The sequence below is a fragment of the Canis lupus genome, chromosome 27 (assembly GCF_011100685.1).
Source record: "Canis lupus familiaris isolate Mischka breed German Shepherd chromosome 27, alternate assembly UU_Cfam_GSD_1.0, whole genome shotgun sequence".
In the NCBI taxonomy this organism is placed as follows: Eukaryota; Metazoa; Chordata; class Mammalia; order Carnivora; family Canidae; genus Canis; species Canis lupus.
The window spans coordinates 42,972,352-42,992,829 of NC_049248.1; the positions used below are offsets into that span (position 1 = coordinate 42,972,352).

The following is a 20,478-nucleotide window of genomic DNA, read 5'->3' on the forward strand; positions in this document are numbered from 1 at the left end:
CCTCTGCCTGTGTCTCTGTCTCTGTCTCTATGTGTCTCATGAATGAATGAATAAAATCTTTAAACAACAACAGAAATCCAGGAAAGATGAACCTTTGTAAAATATAAATCAATAGATTTGAAGTGAAACCATTATAAGATGCAGCAAAAAATATACAAATTAGGGTAAAATGAATATATTAAGGAATATATCTTACAAACAAATAGATGGTCAAAGAGAACATTTTCCCTAATAAAGGTGTAGGAAAATTGATTACAAGGTTTAGTTAAAGGGAGAAACACAAGAGTAAAGAATCATTGTTTCTGTGTATGAAAACTCCTCTAGTCAGTGTTTGTTAAAATGTGGTCGCTGGACTATCTGCATCAAAATCTAAGAACTCGGGGCACCTGGGTGGCTCTGCAGTTTAGGGCTGCCTTCAGCCCAGGGTGTGATCCTGGAGTCCCAGGATCGAGTTCCACTTCAGGCTCCCTGTGTGGAGTCTGCTTCTCCCTCTGCCTGCGTCTCTACCTCTCTCTCTCTGTCTCTTATGAATAAATAAATAAAATCTTTAAAAAAATACAAATTAATGCAAATGATTAAACATGTATCAGAGTCAAGAGAAGAGTGACAAGAGCAAAATGCATAAAAAAGAGGAAGGTGAAAGAAACGAAGAGAATATACTTCAAGTTTTGGCATATTGTGCTCTAGGGAAAACAAAGTTATGTTTGAAAACTCTTATACAATTGATGTAGGAAAAAAAATTCTAAATGTGTAAAAACACAAACCGTGGTACTAATACCAGTGATGACCACTTGGGTATATGACATAGGAAAGCATTTTTAAATGTAAGGTTGGCTGGTACAGAAGGCACATAACAGATGTACACAATGTTTGTTGACAATGTTATCTCTCTCTTTTTTTTTTAAAGACTTCATCCATTTATTAATGAAACACAGAGAGAGAGAGAGGCAGAGACACAGGCAGGGGGAGAAGCAGGCTCCATACAGGGAGTCCGATGCAGGACCTGATCCCGGGACTCCAGGATCAAGCCCTGGGCCAAAGGCAGGTGCTAAACCGCTGAGCCACCCAGGGATTCCCGATGTTAACTATTTTCATACAGTTTCAAGTACAGTTACATTTAATTATCTTCATCCTCCAATAATCTAGAGAAAACCAAACTTTTCGCTGTGTTAGTCTTTACATGAACAGCAGGACAAATTGTCAAATATTATGTCAGCTACTGCTGTACAAGATCAGGATTGGGACATTTACTTTCAGACCAAGCTAATCTCTATTTTTAAGGGCAGACTTATGTAAACAAGGACAGGCAAAACTAGAATTAAATTTCTCAACCCTAATTAGCATCGCATGATAGCACTTAAATTTCCCTGAAAAATCACTATAATACGTATAGAAGGATAGCCTTTATTATTCTGAGTACTGAAGATGAAGTATTAAGTTCTAACTCATTTTACTTCAGTGAGGAAAATCCATTTTGGTTTGACAGGGACAAAGACAAGAAGTTTGCATTACATAACTCTCAAAGGATCTCACTATCAGAATATAAAATTTGTCCACTTTCCCCCTTTAAAAAAAAAAAAAAAAAACCCTTCCCCTATAAATCTGTAAATTCAAACTGTGATGTTCTAAAGTCTCTTGAAAACTCACTTATTGGGGATCCCTGGGTGGCTCAGCGGTTCAGCATCTGCCTTCAGCCCAGGGTGTGATCCTGGAGACCCGGGATCAGTCCCACACATCAGGCTCCCTGCATGGAGCCTGCTTCTCCCTCTGCCTGTGTATCTCATGAATAAATAAATAATATATATATATATTAAAAAAAAAAAGAGGGATCCCTGGAATGGCTCAGCAGTTTGGTGCCTGCCTTCAGCCCAGGGCATGGTCCTGGGGACCCGGGGTCGAGTCCCGCTTCAGGCTCCCTGCATGGAGCCTGCTTCTCCCTCTGCCTCTCTCTCTCTCTCAATCTCTGTGTGTCTCTCATGAATAAACAAATAAAATCTTTAAAAAAAAAAAACTCACTTATTTATCTTCAGCCTGAAAAATGCACTTGGAAACCCAATTATATTCCACCCCACGCTAAGCTGCAGATGTCTCAACAGTCCCAGAATGACTCTTGTACGCCTCATAAATGAAACCAACTCTACTTGGGGAATGAAGCAGCTCACGCACAGCAAATAAATTACATGGGAAGAAGTCATGCTACTTTCGCAGATTTTTATTTGTTATCAACATCTGCCTGGATGCACTATAAAGTCCAGAAGTATCTAAAAGTTATCCGAGACTTTTCCTTTTCCAAGCTTATGTTTCAAAAAGGCAAACAATTCCCAGATTGAATCCGTAGAGCCGGCCAAAGTACCGATGCGTGGACTTGTTCGCCCAAGGAAGGTCTCGCTCTTCCTCCCAACAAGCAGGCAACCGACCTCCATCACTCAGCCCCAGCTCTCCGACTCCCGAACATCCCCGACAGGCCCCACGTCGCCCCCTTCTCGCATCTCTAAGTCTCCCGCGTTGGGCACGACAGACACCCTGTGCACGTTCACCTGTTTTGCTAACCAAGGGCCCTTCTTGCATCTTCCACTGACCCCGCACAGACCTGACGCTGCCCACCACCTCTGGCTTCCTTTCTTTCACAACAGTCCCTATTCAGAGCAACAAAGAAACGAGTCCACGTTCCCTAACCGCGGCTTATTTAACTCTATAAACACCTCCCCCTTTGTCCCCACCCCCCACCCCCTACACACACACACACACACACACACACACACACACACACACACCACCTTCCATTCTCTTTCCTGCTTTTGTTATTTAGAAGAGTGCAAGGGTCTGGATCAAAAAAAAAAAAAAAACAGAAAAGAGAAAAAAAGCAAGCTCACTCACCTCATGCTATAGGCACCAGCACCCAGTTCCTGGCCGATCCCGGACAGACTAGCGTCGAAGTCCTGCACCAGCCCGGATTCAATCACTTCGTCGGCCAGGGGCAGCTTCAGAGCCCAGGCCATGCTGGCTCCTTCCCTGCCCCAGGAGACCCCGCTGCTTCTCGTACAAAGGCGAGCAGTGGGGTTCTACCCCACGGGGCGGGGGGCGCGGGCGCAGGGCTGTCGGGGACTCCCTCCCACCCGAGGTCGCCCACGCAGACCCCTCGGGCCCACCCCAGGCCGGAGCCGCACCGCCCGCACCACTAATCCCAGCTCCCGCCTCCACCCCCAGGCTCCCTCGCACCCAGCCCCCCGCAGCCGCGCGAGGGCCCCTCGGCTCCCCCAGCCCCGGGCCCCCGAGGCAGCCCCGGCCTCCCGCGCTCCCCCTCCCCGGCCTCCCCCGCTGCCCTCCGCACACACCCGCAGCAGCGACCCGCTGCCCGCCCGGCGCGCGCACGCCGCCCCGGCACCTCCCCCCCGCCCCCCGCCAGGCCCCTTCTCCGGGAAGCCCCCTCGCTCCGGGGACCCGCGCCCGCTCGCCCGCTCGCCCGCTCGCTCCCTGTCTCCCCTCCAGGCCTCGCTTCCGGTCAGCCCCGCGCTCACTTCCGGTCAGCCCTCCTCAACCCCAAGGCTCGCAGAACCAAACCCAGGGGTCCGCCAAGCCGACTCCCCGCCCCCTGCAGCAGCCCCCCCGCCCCCCTCGCGGCCTCGGAACATGGAAGGGGAGAGCCCAGCAGCGGCTGGAGACCCAGACTCGCCGGGGTCCCCCCCACCGCCCTCCCCGGCGCCAGCCAATCAGGGCGCCCTCTTCCTCTGCGGGTCCGGAGACCGTGACGTCACCCTGCGGCTCGCCAATGAGGAGGCGAGCCCGTGGGACCGGGCAGTGCTGATTGGCTAGCTGCGCGGGATGGGCGGGGCGGTCCGGGAGAGGGCCCCGCGTGCGGCAGGTGGCTCCAGTTTAAAGGGCCCTGCCTGGGGCTACCTGGCCGCTGCCTCCCGCGGGCTCCCAGTCCGCGCTCTAGGGCGCGGGGGCGGCCTGCGCCCCGGGCCTACCGGACCCGCCCCGGGCCTGGAGGATCGCGGGCCGCCTCCCCGGCGCTCCCTCCCCGTAGGCGCTCCTCTGCGGCTGGAATACTCCCTGCCCTTAAGCCCCCCTCTCCGAAGGTCAAGACTCCGCTTCTGCTCACCTTCCGCGTTCCCCCTAACGCATTTTGGACGGGAAAGCAGGAGATGGCTGAAAGTTGTAGTTTTTAAAAGGTCGTGGTCTGAAGATCAGGATTCGGGCTGGCGGCTTCGCTTAACGGGTCCGGTGACTCTCGAATCATCGTTTACTCTCGTTGAGATGGAGATTCCTCGTTTGCAGAGTGGGGATAACCATACCCGGTCCACCTTCTTCCTTTATTTAAGACCAAATAATAATGTCCATTGTTTATTAAGCATCAACTATATGTCAGGAACTTTATGACATTATTAGTATCCCTCAAGACAAGCGCGTAATTACAATTATAATTCTTTTTTAAGATTTTTTTTAAAAGATCTTATTTCTTTATTCATAAGAGACACACAGAGAGAGGCGGAGAAGCAGGCTGATGTGTGGGACTCAATCCCAGGACTCCTGGATCACGCCCTGAGTGGAAGGCAGATGCTCAACACTGAGCCACCCAGGTGCCCCCCCCTCCTTTTTTTTTTAATTTTTATTTATTTATGATAGCACAGAGAGAGAGAGAGAGAGAGGCAGAGACATAGGCAGAGGGAGAAGCAGGCTCCATGCACCGGGAGCCCGATGTGGGACTCGATCCCGGGTCTCCAGGATCGCGCCCTGGGCCAAAGGCAGGCGACAAACCGCTACGCCACCCAGGGATCCCCCTCCCTCCTTTTTAAAGATTTTATTTATTTATTTGTAAGACAGAGGCAGAGACATAGGCGGAGGGAGAAGAAGGCTCCCTGGGTGGAGCCTGTTGTGGGACTCTATCCCAAGACCCCAGGATCCCGACCTGAGCCAAAGGCAGCTGCTCAACCACAGAGCCATCCAGGGGTCCCTATAATTAGCATTCTAAAGCTAAATATGATGACCCTCATTTTACCAGTAGGGAAAGAAGCCTATGGGCTTAAATTCGCCACCGCTAAATTGCCATGCAAACTTCAGAGCTTGATTCCCAAGCCTGGTATTTTTCACCATAAAATATTGCCTATATGTTAAAGTATTGGTTCATTGTTGTATTCCATTATTGAACTTTTTACAATTTGTCTTGAGTCGTATATATCTGCCTTTTTCACCAGACTGCAAGTTTCTAAATAATAGAAAATAAATCTTTTTCAGACTTGTGTTCTATATATCTCCTAGTAGTTTCTGCTTTCAATAGGACTTTTAAAAAATGCTTATTGAATTAAAAAAGGAAATAAAGGAAAGAGGTTGATATGAAGTTAATAGCGTGCCCCCAGTTTTCAGCCACAAGATTCTCTCTTTTAGGGCTCTAGGGTTACCTTAATAAGCCCTGGCATCCAAATCTTTGTTCGTTCCTGGAACATTTAATATCTCTTCAAGCCATTTCTTTTTCCTTTGAGCCAGTTTTATCTCAAAACATGTGCCTATAAGTAAAATAACTGGTCCTAGGCTCAGAAACCAAAAGAGAGATGCCATAATCAAACTCCTTTGTACAAATATTATATCCAGAGTATTTTTACACACCTGTTAGATGGAATCATGCCTCCTTGAGTAACAGCTCCATCACTACCTTCATAAACTGACCAAGTAACTTTAAATCTCTGATGTAATAATGAGAGGCTCATATTTACTGAGCCCTTCCTCAGTGCCAAACCCTGACTAGGTGCTTTATGTATATAAGCTCACATCACTCCTGTAAGAAAGGTACCATGATTAGATTCATTTCATAAATAAGGAAATTGAGGTTTAGAAAAATTAATAGCTTGTTCAGGATCACCCAGTTTGTGAGTAGTGAAGCCTGACTGATCTCACAGTCTGAGACATCTAACTGTCATACCACTCTATCCCTGGGATGGTTTTTTTTTTTTTTTTTCTATTTATTTATGATAGTCACACAGAGAGAGAGAGAGGCAGAGACATAGGCAGAGGGAGAAGCAGGCTCCATGCACTGGGAGCCAGACGTGGGATTTGATCCCGGGTCTCCAGGATCGCGCCCTGGGCCAAAGGCAGGTGCCAAACCGCTGCGCCACCCAGGGATCCCTGGGATGGTTTTAATCTAAAAAGATCTGCTTCCTGCCTGTTCTTTTCAGAGATGTATTCTGAAGCTTGTGGAGGTGAGGATATTGAATTATCAAAAATTGCACACATGAAGATACCTTGAATGAAACATTTTTTTAATATGCAGAAAAATAGGTCAAAATGAATGGATTTAAAATAAAACAAGGAGGGATACCTGGGTAGCTCAGCGGTTGGGTGTCTGCCTTCGGCTCAGGGGCTCAGGGCGTGATTCTGGGTTGGGGATGGAGTCCCCCATAGGGCTCCCCACAGGGAGTCTGCTTCTCCCTCTGCCTGTGTCTCTGCCTCTCTCTGTGTGTCTCTTGTGAATAAATACATAAAATCTTTTTTAAAAATTAAGAAATAAAATAAAACAAGGAATATTCATAATAGCCGTTTGCAAGAGAAAATTACCATATCCAGGAATCTTATGGAATCCTGTACTCTGGAAAATGTTTAGAAAAAAATAGACTTGTCCTTCTCAGAAATGTTTGAGCTTAAGTTTAAATTCTTTTTTTTTTTTTTAAGATTTTATTTATATATTTGAGAGAGAGAGAAAGCACAAGCAGGGGGAGGGCAGAAGGAGAAGCAGACTCCCCACTGAGCAGGGAGCCCTATGCAGGACTCCATTCCAGGACTCTGGGATCGGGACCCAAAATGAATGCAGACATGCAACTGACTGAACCACCCAGGCACCCCTTAAGTTTAAATTCTGAACCAAAATAAAGACCACTAAAGTATTCCTTACCATTTATTAATTCTAAAATAAACTAGAATAAGATAAGAAGTAATTCCTAAGCCTTTGCCCCTCCCAATTGGAATGCAGACCAGTCTTGAGATTTATGACTGTGAGCCCAGATCCCCCTGTGGGGAAAAGATTTTACAGACTATTCACCCCTGGAATGCTGTGACTGGGGGGAGTGGACTTTTTCCTTCCTTTCACTTTCCTTTTTTTTTTTTTTTTTTTTGCCTTTAGCCTTCCAAATGTAACTAAAAGTGAAATTGGAGTGCCAGGGCTGGAAACAGTGGTTTCAGGGGCAGCCCTGGGAGCTCTGCTTCCAAGAAAAGATCGCCAGAGATTCCCCAAGAAATCCAGTACCACCTATCAAAAAAACAAATTTTGTATGCATAAATTTATCCCACAACAAAAATCGTAGTTCTTATTAGATATAATAAATATGAGTAATTAACTAGGGCACCTGTGGCACAGAGCCTGTGGACTATTGGGTGGAGTTAAGGCTTATCTGTAAAGGGTTCAGTTCCCTAGATTAGGTCCTGAAACCAGACACTGTTTAGATGAAACTGAAGGGGTCCAGAATGAGCTTCCCCAAATGTGCATTTTTGGCTTGTGGATTGTTTTGAGCTGAAGTCAATCAAGGCCTGCAAAGCTAAGGAAGAGCTTTTATCTTCCCTTTAACTGCCTAAAATAATTTAGATAGAGGGCCTAGTCCAGGAAGAGAACTATCATTCAGAGATAACTACAAAGAATATGAGCTAAGTGGGAAGCTCAATAGGGCCTGTTTGTTCAGATTCCTGTCTGGCTCCATTGTCTCTGCATGCCATGGCAAACATTTGCTTACCAAATATTTACTCTTCCCATCTTCCTGTAAGTTATCTTCCTCCCCTTTGAAGTCTCAGACCCCTCGTAGCTCGGGATGGCATACAAGCCCCAATTGCTTGCCCACCTGTGGGTCTCATAGTCTCAGGGAGCTGTTGTATACATGTAATTAGATTAGTTTTTCTCCTTTAGTGTGTTTTATGTCAATATAATTAATAGACCCGCCAAAAGAACCTAAAAGGGTAAAGAAAAATTCTTCCTCCTCTACAGAACACAGCAGAGCTTACCCTGGAGGGAAAAAACACTTGGAAATCCCACCAAAAAGATCAGGACAGAAAATCAATTCCCAAGTTCTATCCTGTATGGGGTAAGGTTAAGCACACAGGCTTTAGAGGCAACATACCTGGGTTCAGGACGTGGTTCTGCAGCTCACAAACCAAGGAACTTTGAGTACATTCCTCATCTTCCCTGTGCCTCAATTCCTTACCTATAAAATGGTTATAGTGACCGGCACTGAGGAGGGCACTTGATGGGACGAGCACTGAGTGTTATACTGTATGTTGGCAGATTGAATTTAAACTTTTAAAAATATAAAAAATAAAGTAAAATAAAATGGGTATAATAGTAGTTCTTACTTTACAGAATTATGGTGAGAATTAACTGACATAATGCATGTCAAGTGCTTGGAAGAGTACTTAGCACATGATCAGTGATCAGTAAACATTAGCTATTATGACTGACAAAAAGGAGATCCTAGCACTTGTCCTGCCTACTTCTCAAGACAAGCAAAATATATTCTCATAAATATTTGGTCTTTACCCACAGTTTCTGGCTCACAGCTTTCAAATCCCTTGGAATTTCCTGAACAACAGAGCTATGGGAGCATCTTTTGTGCTATTTGGTCTGTCTGCAGTTTCTGAAGAGGCTTTAGAGCCATGGACGTGAAATGGGTATCGTGATTCATAACAAGTTCCTTTCCACCACAGCTGGGTTTGTTAATGAAGGTGACTTTTGGAAAGCATTTAAGGATGAGGCCTGGTTGCCAGGGAAACTATGAATAGTGGGTTGGAACTTTCAGCCCCATCCCCTGATTCCTGGGAAAGGAAGAGGGGCTAGAGTCTGAATCAGTCACCAATAGCCCCTGAGTTAATCAACCATGCCTATGCAATGGACCCTCCATCAAAATCCCAAAGGAGGGTGTAAAGAGAGCTTCCAGTTTGAGAAACAGAACGGTTCCATGTGCCACTGTGCCAGAGCCCTAAGCTCCATGAACACAGACGCTTCTTTGTTCTGGACCTTGCCATATGTATCTCTTCATAGGGCTGTTGATTTGTATCCTTTGATAACCTGCATAATAAGGCAGTAATCTAGTGAATAAATGGGTTTCCTGAGTTCTGTGAGCCATTCTAGCAGGTTAAATGAACCCAAAGAGGGGGTCATGGGAACCTCTAATTTACAGCCAGTTGGTCAGAAGCATAGGTAACGTACTCACAGTTGGCATCCTCTCGGAACCTCCAATTTGTCGCTGGTCAATCACAAGCCCAGATAAGAACCTGGGCTTGTGATGGCATCAGAAGTGGAGGGTGGTCTTGTGGGACTGAACCTCTTACCTGTGCTATCTGATGCTAGCTTGAGGTAGATAGTGTCAGAACTGAGTGGAATTCTGGATACCTTGTTGGTGTCCGAGAACTGCTTGTTGGTATGGGGAAGCCTCCATACGCATGTCGGAATTGGGTCCAGGAACCTAAAAAGAACATCTCAGACCTGGGAATAGAAACTGCAGTTCTCCACAAACCCACCCCTCTTCCTTTCAGGCTGTCCTGGGCCAAATGCCAGGAACCACATTCAACTGGTTTGAGCCAGAGATATCAGTTTCCACAGACTCTTCTGGTGGGAGCTGCTGGGAAAGGCCTTTCTCAGGTCAGGGCCAGTTGCTGCCCAGATTCCATTCACTCCCACATATCGCAGTCTAAACCCTGCACAGATTCTGCTGAGAATCTCCTGTACCTGCTTTCTCCCAGTAGTGTGAAGTCAGGGACTCCGCTCTCATCATTTCCTAATGCATTCAGTCATCTTTCTGATGTTTCTCAGGCACCTACTGTGCGCCCTGACCTGGTACTGAGGAGTCCCAGCCTAGCATGGACAGCTAATATTAGGGTTGTGAGATCTATGCAGAAGTAAGCGCTGGCTTCTCTTTGACTTTTCTGCCCCATTGTTTCCGAGTCCTGTAAAGCTCCTCTGATCTCTAAGCCTATTGTCCCTTGGGCAGAGGAGACGCAGTAGAGCCTGCATCTAGAATCCAGCATAGGGCCTGGCTCAGGGATATTGGTTGGGTGGAATCAAAGGTGATGTCTTGCTCTCAGTTTTTTTTTTTTTTTTTTTTTTTTTTTTGCTCTCAGTTTAGATGATGGGAGCCCAGACCTCATAATACCAGGTAGGTGGAAGGGGGAGGAGGGAGGGCTGCAGGGGTACATAGCATGAACCCAACTCCTAGGAGGTAGACAAGTAAAGAGAGGCCCCTCTCTAGCAGTCATGCTCTCCCTGCTCTAAGCCCAAGTACCACGTCTGCCTCTAACATTTGTAGGCCTAAGGAAGAGCACAGATGAAGAGCCGCCTACCGTGTAGCTAAATCTGTATGAAATATAAGTTAATTATGAATGATCTAGACTTGCGTCACGATAAGCATACCTTCATAATAACCTGGAAGATGAGGTTTGAATTTAGACTTCTAGCACTCTTGGAAGTTCTGTGTTAGAATGTTCCACAGTCTTGGTCCTCAGTCTACAGTCTGCTTCTCTTCCCTCTGGCAGAGCCACCTCATGAGGGGGTGAGTGTGTATTTATACAAAGGGCTGTGTATTTAAGCAAAGGACTTCGTGTGTATTTATAAACCCTGCAGCTCGCATATCCACGCTCCATCCCCCCAGCTCCCTGACAAATAGCTGCCCCTTGGTCACCTCTTGGGCCTGGGAGTGTGCACACCAATGACACAGTCGGTCCAGATCCAGACAAGAGAGGAAGGAGAGTAGGCTTTGCAGGAAATCCTGAGGTCCTAGAAGGAGAAAGGGCACATCTTGGCCCAGCATTCCGTGGGGCTGACCATGGCGGGAGGGTCATGGCAGGGCTTTTTGAAGGGAGAGTCCAGGGCACTGACCCGCACCCTCTTGCAATGGGGTTTTCTAGGCTACAAGCTCTGATAACAAGGGCAGCTCCCTGGCACGCACCTGGCTTCTCCCTGTCAGCCCCACCCCGCGAGGCGAAGGACAGACAAACAGACCAGTACAAAAGAAAAATACTGTTTATTCCACACAACTACACCAAGTGCTTCATCCCCATTCCTCCCTCCCCGCCTGTCACTCCAGCCCTTGGCAGGCTTTGCCCCATGTGGGGGTCAGAACCCCAGTGTCAGAGCCTGGCCTTAGGGGATAGGAAGGGAATCTAGGCAGAGGAAGGTGATAGGGTCCAAGGACATGAAAACGTGAGGGTCTCTCATTCCAAACTCAAGCGTGTTCCTCAATCGCGTGGGGCCAAATTCTTTCCTGGGCCCCCACTAGATGAAATGCCGTGGACAGTGCAGGCTCAAAGACCCCAGCTGATTTACTAGGCCATGGAAAGTTTTGGTCTTTCTTTCACTTAAAACAAACAACACCACACGCAAACAGATCATTTCTGTCCCTTCTCCTGCCTTTCCACGGCAAAGCTCTGGCTTCTGTCCAGAAAGGTGCTTTCAAAACAAAAATTATATAAACTCCCTTCAGAGCCTGATGCTACCAGAAACAAAGCAAAAAACCCCCCTTGGGTACAGATAGCTACTCCGGAGGACCCTACAGTGGGGGAGCAGGAGTAGGGACAGCAGGGCTGTGAGCTCTGCCTTGGGCCATTTCGGGGGGAGGGGGACACTCTGCAGTGGGAATTCAGCCTGCAAAAATTCTGCCCCTGGTGTCATCCCTCCAAAAGACCTACCCATCCTTCCTGGAGAAGAGAAAACGGTTTCATCCTTAGCCCAGCCTCGGGAAGACAAATTTAGAAAAAGGAGGAGCTGAGAAAGCATGGCCGGGCCTAATTTAGACCAGAACTTCATTATCGCTTTCCTTTCCCAGACCAGGACAGATGGCATCCTCCTGCATATCTCCTGCCATGGACACACCCGGGATTATACGCTACTCCCAGGGCTCCAGCTGTGACCCACTTGTCTCTCCCAAAAAAGAAAGCATAGCTGAACACAAGTGTTTGCGGGCGACAAACCTGCCTCTCTGTAATTTATTGGGGTGTGAGTCACTGAGGCCTTTACAAACTCCAGGACTTTAACTCTTCTGACGGACAACTTGTTTACAGCGACCCTCCCAGGTGAGCTCCGCATCTCCCTGAGACAGAGTGGATAACCCTAAATCTGAGGGTGAACCCCCCCCCCCCCCGCCCCATGGGACACGTATTCTTTCCTGGGAGGCTGGGGCAGTTAAGGCGCTCACCTGCTTCCTCACTCCCACCACACTCAGGGAGGCCTGGGGGGTCTGAACACAGTGGGGCAAGGGTGGCGGTGTGTGTGTGTGTGTGGCAGTTTGACACAATTGTCCTCTCACTGGCGGGGCACCAAGAGGGTGGCCAATCTGCAATGTCGGGCCGGACACGGACCAGGAAACAACAGCAAGCCAGAGGAAGCTGGACGAGGAGGTGGCTCTGCATCCAGCGGGGGTGGGGACGTGCCCTCGCCACCATGTCAGGGTGTGTCATGTGAGGGTCAGCTGCTGCAGACCCGCCCTGTGACTGGTGGCCCTTTAGGGACAGTCTACACAGCAAGTCTAGGTTCATCTAAGCAAACCTCCTAGTGCACCCCTGACCTCCCGGAGCAATATACTGAGTTCCAGGGACTGTCCAGCCACAGCGAGGCTGGGAAACTCACTTAGCAGCTTGGATGAGACGCCAGCCCTCAATGTGCCATAGCTGTCCTCTCTACAGGTGACACCCATCCTGCTTTGGGGGGTCTTCTTGACTCAGAGGAGCATGGGGCCGGGGGCGGGGGGATTGCTTGCACAAACACGTGATCTAAGACTTTGGACAAAATAAGATTTCTCCTCCGGTATCCAAGGCTCAAAGTCACAAAGAAAATTAGAGTTAAGTCACCTTCCGCAAGAGACCTTCCTGGGCTGCCATCAGCTCTTTCTGGATGTTGGCCTTTTCCCCAGGGTCTTGCTGTCAGGTTTAGTGTTTCACTTGCCCCTTGTGAGAAGGCCCAGTACTGGGTTGGGGGTGAGTGGGAGGACAAGAGAAATAGAGTCAGATCCCTTCCCTCTTTTCTCCAGGTACTGGGGAGAAACGATTGGAAGCTTGGGAAGCACGATTTTTCTAGGCCGCCAGTTCTTTATAAGCCTCACTGTTTAGTGGTGGGGGTACAGCCATGGCAGAAATTAGACTAAAATCTGGGAGGATGGGCTTATTTATTTAGTTCCCAACCTGCTGTAGACCTAGGTCAGCTCCTGGACAGCTAGAGTTCAAAGCTGCTTCCTTCCAACACGGATCACAGGTGAAAAGGTTCTGCTTTAGTGCAATTTCCCCCCAAAGGAATCAGGAAGAAATGGGAAAGGAGATCACATGTTCCGGCCCCAGGGCTGTGGGAACCTTCTGACCTTGAAGGCAAGGCGGACACTGAGCCTGGCCTTCTGAGCAGCTCATCACACTTTTCGGAATTGTGCCTCTTGGGTCCTTTCGGGGACAGTGTGCCTGGGAGGTGAGGCTGTGGTTCCGCTGGACAAGCTGCTGTACCTGCCACGCTTACACAGAGGAGCAAAGGGGAAGAGGGTGGAGAGAGAGAATGCCATCAAAAACAAGAGCTAATGGCCAGGGGTCCTTAGAGGCTGCGGTGGCCCTGCCCCAAAGACGGAGAGTTTCTGGTTCCCAACCAGGACTCACCCTTTGAAAACCACATTAGCAAAGTGCTTCTTTAAGTGACACCACTTAAGGGAGGGGTCCCTTGGCGTGACCAGCCCCGAGAAGAGCCTGGAGTCCTCGGGTGGGCCCCTCCGCCCTCCCCAGGCTGTGAGATATGTGGAGGACAGGAGGGAGGCAGTGGACGCACATGCACACAGTGGACTCTCACGACCCCGGACGAGCACAGCTGCCCGTGGACAGGTGCTGTCACAGCAGTGGCTGCAGCCAGGTGCCAAGGGAATAGTACAAAGTGCTGGAACGCAGGGCTGGGGGCCGAGCCCTAAGGGATCTGAAAGACATTCAGCTTGCTGGTGTTCTTGAGCGTCTGGCGCCGATTGCAGAACCAGACCCGCACGACCTCCCGGTCGTAGTTGAGCTCCTTAGCAATCTCGGTGATCTCTTGGCCTGTGGGCAGCGGGTTCTTCTCGAAGTAGGCATTCAGAGCCTCTATGGCCTGGGGGGTGAAGGAGGTGCGGCGTTTGCGTTTCTTGGAGGGCTCCCCTCCCACAAACTCCATCAGGTTCTGCTGCCCTTCCTGGTTCCGGAGTTCGGCTTCATTCAGCCACTTCTCCAGCACTGGCTTCAGCTTCTGGGCACTCTTGGGTGTGATGTCCAGCTTCTCGAACCTGTGGGTGACCCAAGACCCGGAAGGGACAGTGAGAATGTCTTACACCTCACACTGGGGAGTACTCTCCGCGAGGGGCTGCTCCTCTCAGGACCGGTGACACTGTACTCAGTGTTCCCCTCCCCAACCCCACCAAGACCACCCTGGCCCAGCCCAGCCCAAACTCCTCAGGCTGTCCTGAATCCCAGGTCATAACAGGGAGACCACTCCCATGGCCTTAGTTCAGTGGTGCAAGGATGACAGGGCAAATGCCCTATGAACAACTCCAGAACGTTCACACCCAAATGAGTGGGGTCCTTGGAGAAGTTGTCTACAGAGGCCTTTAGAGATGGCACATGGATGTCTCAAGTGCCACAGTCCCCAATTCAGTCTCACATCAGCATCATCAAGTCAGACTACTCTTTCCAGCCAAGCCTAGATGCGACCACAGAACTGCCAACAGGGCACCTGGTCCAGCACTCTCACTTGTTTAATCCATGGGCTTGGCAGGAACTTTTTGGCCATCCCTGAGCCATGTGCTCATTCTTTTTGAAACCCTCCACCCTCCTCTGTGGCTAGCACCAGAACCAGTCCGAATGCTGATATCCCTTTCTAGCCATGCCTTGGAGGAGGGAGAGATAAGAGCATAAGAGGGGGGAGTAAGGGGGTCGTGGTTGAGAGCTAAGTCAGGACTGGAGGTCCCACTTTTGTGAGCAACTTCATAAGCTGTACTCCTTTCCCTGTAGGGTTCCGAATGGATTAGGGTCTCGGGGTCCCCCCACCAAAAGACCATATAAACACTCAGGATTAGAGGATAAACTTCAGAGGGTCTTCAGACGGACTAGATCAGTCTTTGGCTACTCTAGGTGTTCATGCCTAGGCTCAGAACAGCCCTCCTGGGCTGGAAGGAGGTAGGAGCAAGGCAAAACACAGAAAGGATCCATGCACCCGGGTCCCAGTGAGTGTCTAGTGACATCAGGTGTCTGAGCAGGCCTTGACCTTGTCCAGAGCAGCCTTACTCACCGGCAGATAGCTGACTGGCTGTAGGCTGGGCCTTCCGTGGCAGTCAGAGCCTGACCCACCTGAGTCTGCGTGAGGCCCAAGGACAGCCGTCGGATCTTAAAGTTCTTGGCAAACTCCCGGATCTCTTCCAAGTTGATTCCATCCTCATCCAGACTTGGGGTATGTGGCTCTGGGCCAGAGGAAGGGACCAGGGGTGAGTGTGTAAGACAGATGATACTACTGCTTATCTAGCTTATCAGCTTGGCCTGGTGAAATAGTGAGGGAGGAGGACATTTGACAAAAGGCCCATGTACCCTTAATCCCCTCATCACCCCTATTTCCAAAGCAAACAGGACTTGGGGGAAAGGAGCCTGGACTAACCTGTCTGGAAGTAGGGATCTATTTTCAAGTTCTTATAGCTCTAATGGCCGACCCTCCCCTGTTCTCCTTACTCCTTAGCCCCAAGCACACCTGCACACTTTAGCTATCTACATTCCTCAAGCACTAGGTGAGAGACCAAGGGAGAGACAGCCAATGGGTTGGCTTCTCAAAGGAGCAGCCTCCACTATCATCATGCTTAGAATCCAGCTCAGCAGGACTGAGAATAAGAAAGCCAATCCCTGGCGTCAGGCCTTTGCTCTTCCCCTTTGGACTCAAGAAAGTTTATTAAAGACAGCAGCATCTAAAGGTGCAGGGGTATCTGAATACATGCCTCTCCTCTCCTCTACAACCTTCTCTGGGAGCCACTTACTGGATACCAACTGGCTGACAGTAGGGGTCTCAGAGCAGGTGATTGGGATGGGAGCAGAGGCAGATGGCTTGGCCGCTGGGGCGGGGCTGGTGATGACCACCGCAGGCTGGGGCACAGCTGGCGTGGGCTGGATGGGCTGTACCTAGGAGAAGAGAGCCAGTGAGTCCCTGGTCTCTGCATGGACCACAGGCAGGGCAAAATGGTCATGAAATCCTCACTCACCTGGCACACTCCTACCTGCACCCCATCGCAAAGCAAGACCAGAAGCTACTTATTAGTACCCACCCAACAATAATGACCTCTGAAATAAGCACAGCAACATGGTGCACTAAGTTGAAGCCTCATAGTCAACTTAGGCAGCTTAGAGGCCCAGAAAGGTTCAGGACACATGGTCAAAGCCCCAACAAGTGTCTGCCCTTGAGATAACTGCTCTCAAATCTGTTCCCTCAGAGCAGAAATGTAAGCCTGATTCTAGGGTCTTCCAGGCCCTGAATGTCCATTTAACAGGGAACTGGCAAGTGACTCCTGATATTTCCCTACAGTGAGATTCTGTGCAGCTATTAAAAAGAACATGGTGGGCAGCCCAGGTGGCCCAGCGGTTTAGCGCCGCCTTCAGCCCAGGGCGTGATCCTGGAGACCCGGGATCGAGTCCCACGTCAGGCTCCCTGCATTGGAGCCTGCTTCTCCTTCTACCTGTGTCTCTGCCTCTCTCACTCTGTGTCTCTCATGAATAAATAAATAAAATCTCTTTAAAAAAATAAAAATAAAAAGAACATGGTAAATCTCTTAATTACACACAAAGAGCTCTGGGTCACAGTGCTAAGTGGAAAAAAAAAGGAAAGCAAAAACAGGTTTTATAGAACAATTCCTATAAAATATACACATGAATTTCCAGGAAAAAAAAACCTTGAGGAACATAAAACAAGTTGCCAACAGACATCATCTCTGAAAGTAGAATTGGAAGGGATTTTTACTTTTTTCCATTATACATAATATTGGAATTAAAAAAAAAATTTTTTTTTAATTTATTTATGATAGTCACAGAGAGAGAGAGAGAGGCAGAGACACAGGCAGAGGGAGAAGCAGGCTCCATGCACCGGGAGCCCGACGTGGGATTCGATCCCGGGTCTCCAGGATTGCGCCCTGTGCCAAAGGCAGGCGCCAAACCGCTGTGCCACCCAGGGATCCCAATATTGGAATTTTTATAAAAATCACATATCATATTTATCAAGAGAAACTATAAATATATACAATCAGTATTTTTAATATGATTTTTAAAAAGTAAACGCTCCCCCCAACATGGGGCTAGAACTCATGACCCTGAGATCAAGAGTCGAATGCTCTACCGACTGGGTCGGCCAGGCGCCCTAGTATGATTTAAACAAAGAAAAAGCTTCCTGGGGGGCAGCCCCAGTGTCCCAGCGGTTTAGCGCTGCCTTCAAAAAAAAATAAAATAAATAAAAATAAAAATAAAATAAAAGCTTCCTGGGGAGCCTGGGGGGGGGGTTCAGTAGGTTAAGAGTTTTGCCTTCAGCTCAGGTCATGATCCCAGGGTTCTGGGATTGAGCCCTGAGTCAGACTCCCTGCTCAGGGCGAGTCTGCTTCTCCCTCTCCCTCTGCTCCTCCCGGCTTCTGCTCTGTCTCTTGCACTCTCTCGCTCTCTCTCTGTCTCTCAAATAAATAAAATCTTTAACAACAACAACAAAAGCTTCCTAAAAAGTGCAGATTTCTCTAGGATGGGTCCTATTCCGGGCTTCTACCTCTTGGGACCTATTAAGCCCATTCTCTCTTCATCCCCAGAGCCTTATTAACCTTAGGTCAGGGCTCCTCGTTTCTTGCCTAGAACTGTTTCAGTGGCTTCCTAGCAGGTTACAACGACTCAAGTCTCGCTACAATTCAGTTCTTAGCTCTTCCTGGATAATAGGTAATTTCTTTCTTCCTTTCTTTTTCTTTTAAGGTAATTTCTTTTTTAAGTAGGCTCTAACCCAGCTTAGAGCCCAACTTGGGGCTTGGACTCATGACCCTGAGATCAAGATCTGAGCTGAGATGAAGAGTCAGATGCTTAACCAACTGAGCCCCCCCAGGTGCCCCCCCACCCCACGTAACTTCTTTTTAATACACATCTAGCCACTTCCCTGCTAAAGGCCCTTTCATGAGTCCCCACTATATACAATAACAGTGATAAAATAAAAGCATCGTTTTTTCAGTGCTTCCTGTGTACCGGGGTATTAACTGTCTTATATGTAATACATCTGTTAACATTCATAACCTTCTAGCACACCTGAGTGGCTCAGTCAGTTAAGCATCTGCCTTTAGCTCAAGTTGTGATCCTGGGGTCCTGGGATAGAGCCCTGAATAGGGATCCCACCTCTGTGGGGAGCCTGCTTCTCTGTCTTCCCCTGCTCTCGTTCTCTCTCTCAAACAAATAAATAAAATCTTTATTTAAAAAAAAACATTCATAACCTCCGATAATTTCTATCTTACAGATGAGGCTAAGAGGTTATTCACAAAGCCTGGAAGCAGCACACCACACTGGAGAGTCACGACCTACGCATCACCTAAGAACTTGCTAGAAATGCAAATTCTTGGGCTCCACCCCAGACCTACTAAATAAGAAACTCCGGGGGGTGTGGGGGGGGTGTGGGGGGGTGTGGGGAATGTGTGTGTGTGCTGGGAATCTGCATTCCAAGTCCCCCAGGTAGTTCTGAGACACACTCAAGTTTGGGAGCCCCTGCTCTGGCACATTGTAATTCCTACAATTATATAGAGGTAGACCCACTCTTCCATCCAATTCATCCCTTTAGATTAGTTCGACATCCCTTCTCTATGAGGTCTTGCTGAACTCCCCGGTCTGTCAAGAGCTCCCTTCTCTGTCTGGGTCCCCACAGCACCTTATCATGTCCTTATCATAGTCTCTGTCATGCTGGCTTGCAATTGCCTCCAGCGCCAGGCTACCTACGGCTAGGAAGGGCATCATCTTACTCATCTCTAGATCTTTAGCACCTGGAATATAGTAGGCACTCAAAACTGCTCCTGCAATGAACAAAGAAAGGAAAATTCAAAGCCACAGTGCATAGTGCAGGAGTGAAGTGGGAGGGGTGGAGAATAACCTCCTGGGGCTTTTCTGGCAGTTTGTTCATCCTAGAGCTAATGGAGGCTCAGTTTCCTTTGACCACCTCCCTGGCCTTCTCAGCATGGCACTGGCCTCTGCGGGGACATACACGTGTTTTTGGTATGTGGGGGTGGGTGGGTTGGGGGGGTGCTCTTTCCCTGGACAGAGTATGTGGGGAGTCGCTTGGGCCTTCACTTTGGGGAGGTACTCTGTTTCCCAGTGACGTCAGAAGATAATCTTGTCCTGCCCTGGAGTCTTGAGGGAGGCAGCCCATGCCAGACAGCACTGCCTGACCCCCACTGCCCCACCCCTGCCCTTGCCCCAACCCAGCCCTTGTACCTCGCTCTTAGCAGGGGACTCAGGCGTGCTTGCCTTCCGGACAGCCACAGGTGGAGGCAGGGGGCTGCTGGCCAGGGTCGCAATCACCTGGCCCTGGGCATTCAACAACAGCTGGGGTGTCACAGCCTGGACCTGCAGGCTCTGGGCTGGTGCTGGGGCTGCCACGCTAGCCGAGTTCACTACCCACGGAAGCGCTCCAATAACCTGGGGGGAAACAACGCAGGGACCCCAGGGGTGAGGCCAGTGTCTGGTTCTGTCCTTTGCCCAAATCCCCACACTGGCAGGGAAGGGACTTAACTCATTTAACCCTCCTGGACCTCAATTTCCTCATCAATAGAGAAAAGGGTTCATACTCTAGGAGCTGCTTCCTTCAATCTATCTCCAGAGCGGTGGTGGAGCAGGAATAGGTCTGCACGTGATTCGCACAGCCATGGACGTGAATCCCTGCCCTACCTTAATTTCTCTGAGCCTCAGCCTTCTCTCCTGTAAAACGGGCGTGAAAATCTCCACCTAATAGACCCGCACTCAAAATGAGGGGAGATAATGTGCGAGAAAGTGCCTAACACAGAGAGCCTGGCCACAAAGTGGGTGCTCCACCAATGAAAACCCCCAACTAGAAGTGAGCACCTGCAGGGCAGGGTGGTGGCTACACCCCTGCCTGGGCTCAGCATCCGCAGAGAGCTGCCACACAAGAGGTGCGACCAGCAGCTTGACACCCTGGTCCAGCTCCTGGGGCCCTGAGCTCGAGTCCTGGCCCTCGGGGCAGCGTCTCCACGGCCCCCACCCCTCAGCCCTGCCTTTGACCACTTGCCTGTCCCTGAGCGTTGGTGAGGATCTGACTGCTGATCCCCGGCATGCTGGGAATGGCGTTGGCAATGACCGGAGTGGTAGTGAGGGAGCCTAGGATCTGGGTCTGTCCCCCGAGGGAAGCAGCACTGATCTGCGGGGGGAGAGAGAGCCTTGCTCAGAGGCCGACGGGCCAGAAGGAGCCCAAGGCTGGGAGGGGAAGGCTGAGTGCTCTTGGGGTGGGGGTGGGGGCCGGGGGGAGCCAGG

The 20,478-nt window shown here is 49.5% G+C and overlaps 2 protein-coding genes and 1 long non-coding RNA gene across 14 annotated transcripts in view; 1 reads left to right on the forward strand and 2 right to left on the reverse strand.

The window, feature by feature from the left end:
* Positions 1 to 3,287, reverse strand: part of TFCP2 (transcription factor CP2) — a 61,360-nt gene extending 58,073 nt beyond the window's left edge. For 5 of the 7 annotated variants that reach the window (XM_038577684.1, XM_038577683.1, XM_038577682.1 and 2 more), the window contains exon 1: positions 2,878 to 3,287. In XM_038577684.1, coding sequence (XP_038433612.1) covers positions 2,878 to 2,999 — 122 coding nt within the window. In that variant the 5' untranslated portion in view covers positions 3,000 to 3,287. The remainder of the gene's footprint in view (positions 1 to 2,877) is intronic. The other 2 variants (XM_038577685.1, XM_038577687.1) reach the window with 2 other exon arrangements.
* A 1,235-nt stretch (positions 3,288 to 4,522) lies between these two features.
* LOC119866366 lies at positions 4,523 to 12,038 on the forward strand. Of its 2 annotated transcripts, none has more exons than XR_005380153.1 (4): positions 4,523 to 4,580; positions 8,519 to 8,643; positions 10,093 to 10,127; positions 11,793 to 12,038. It is a non-coding gene; the product is annotated as an uncharacterized LOC119866366 (long non-coding RNA). The 2 variants fall into 2 exon arrangements; XR_005380154.1 differs by lacking the exon at positions 4,523 to 4,580 and adding an exon at positions 7,961 to 8,060.
* The window catches only part of POU6F1 (POU class 6 homeobox 1), a 29,486-nt gene continuing 19,980 nt past the window's right edge, over positions 10,973 to 20,478 (reverse strand). For all 5 annotated transcript variants that reach the window (XM_038577672.1, XM_038577673.1, XM_038577674.1 and 2 more), the window contains 5 exons: positions 20,237 to 20,365; positions 19,426 to 19,629; positions 15,975 to 16,116; positions 15,245 to 15,413; positions 10,973 to 14,243 (listed from right to left, as the gene is read on the reverse strand). In XM_038577672.1, the coding sequence (XP_038433600.1) occupies positions 13,898 to 14,243; positions 15,245 to 15,413; positions 15,975 to 16,116; positions 19,426 to 19,629; positions 20,237 to 20,365 (990 nt within the window). In that variant the 3' untranslated portion in view covers positions 10,973 to 13,897. The remainder of the gene's footprint in view (positions 14,244 to 15,244; positions 15,414 to 15,974; positions 16,117 to 19,425; positions 19,630 to 20,236; positions 20,366 to 20,478) is intronic.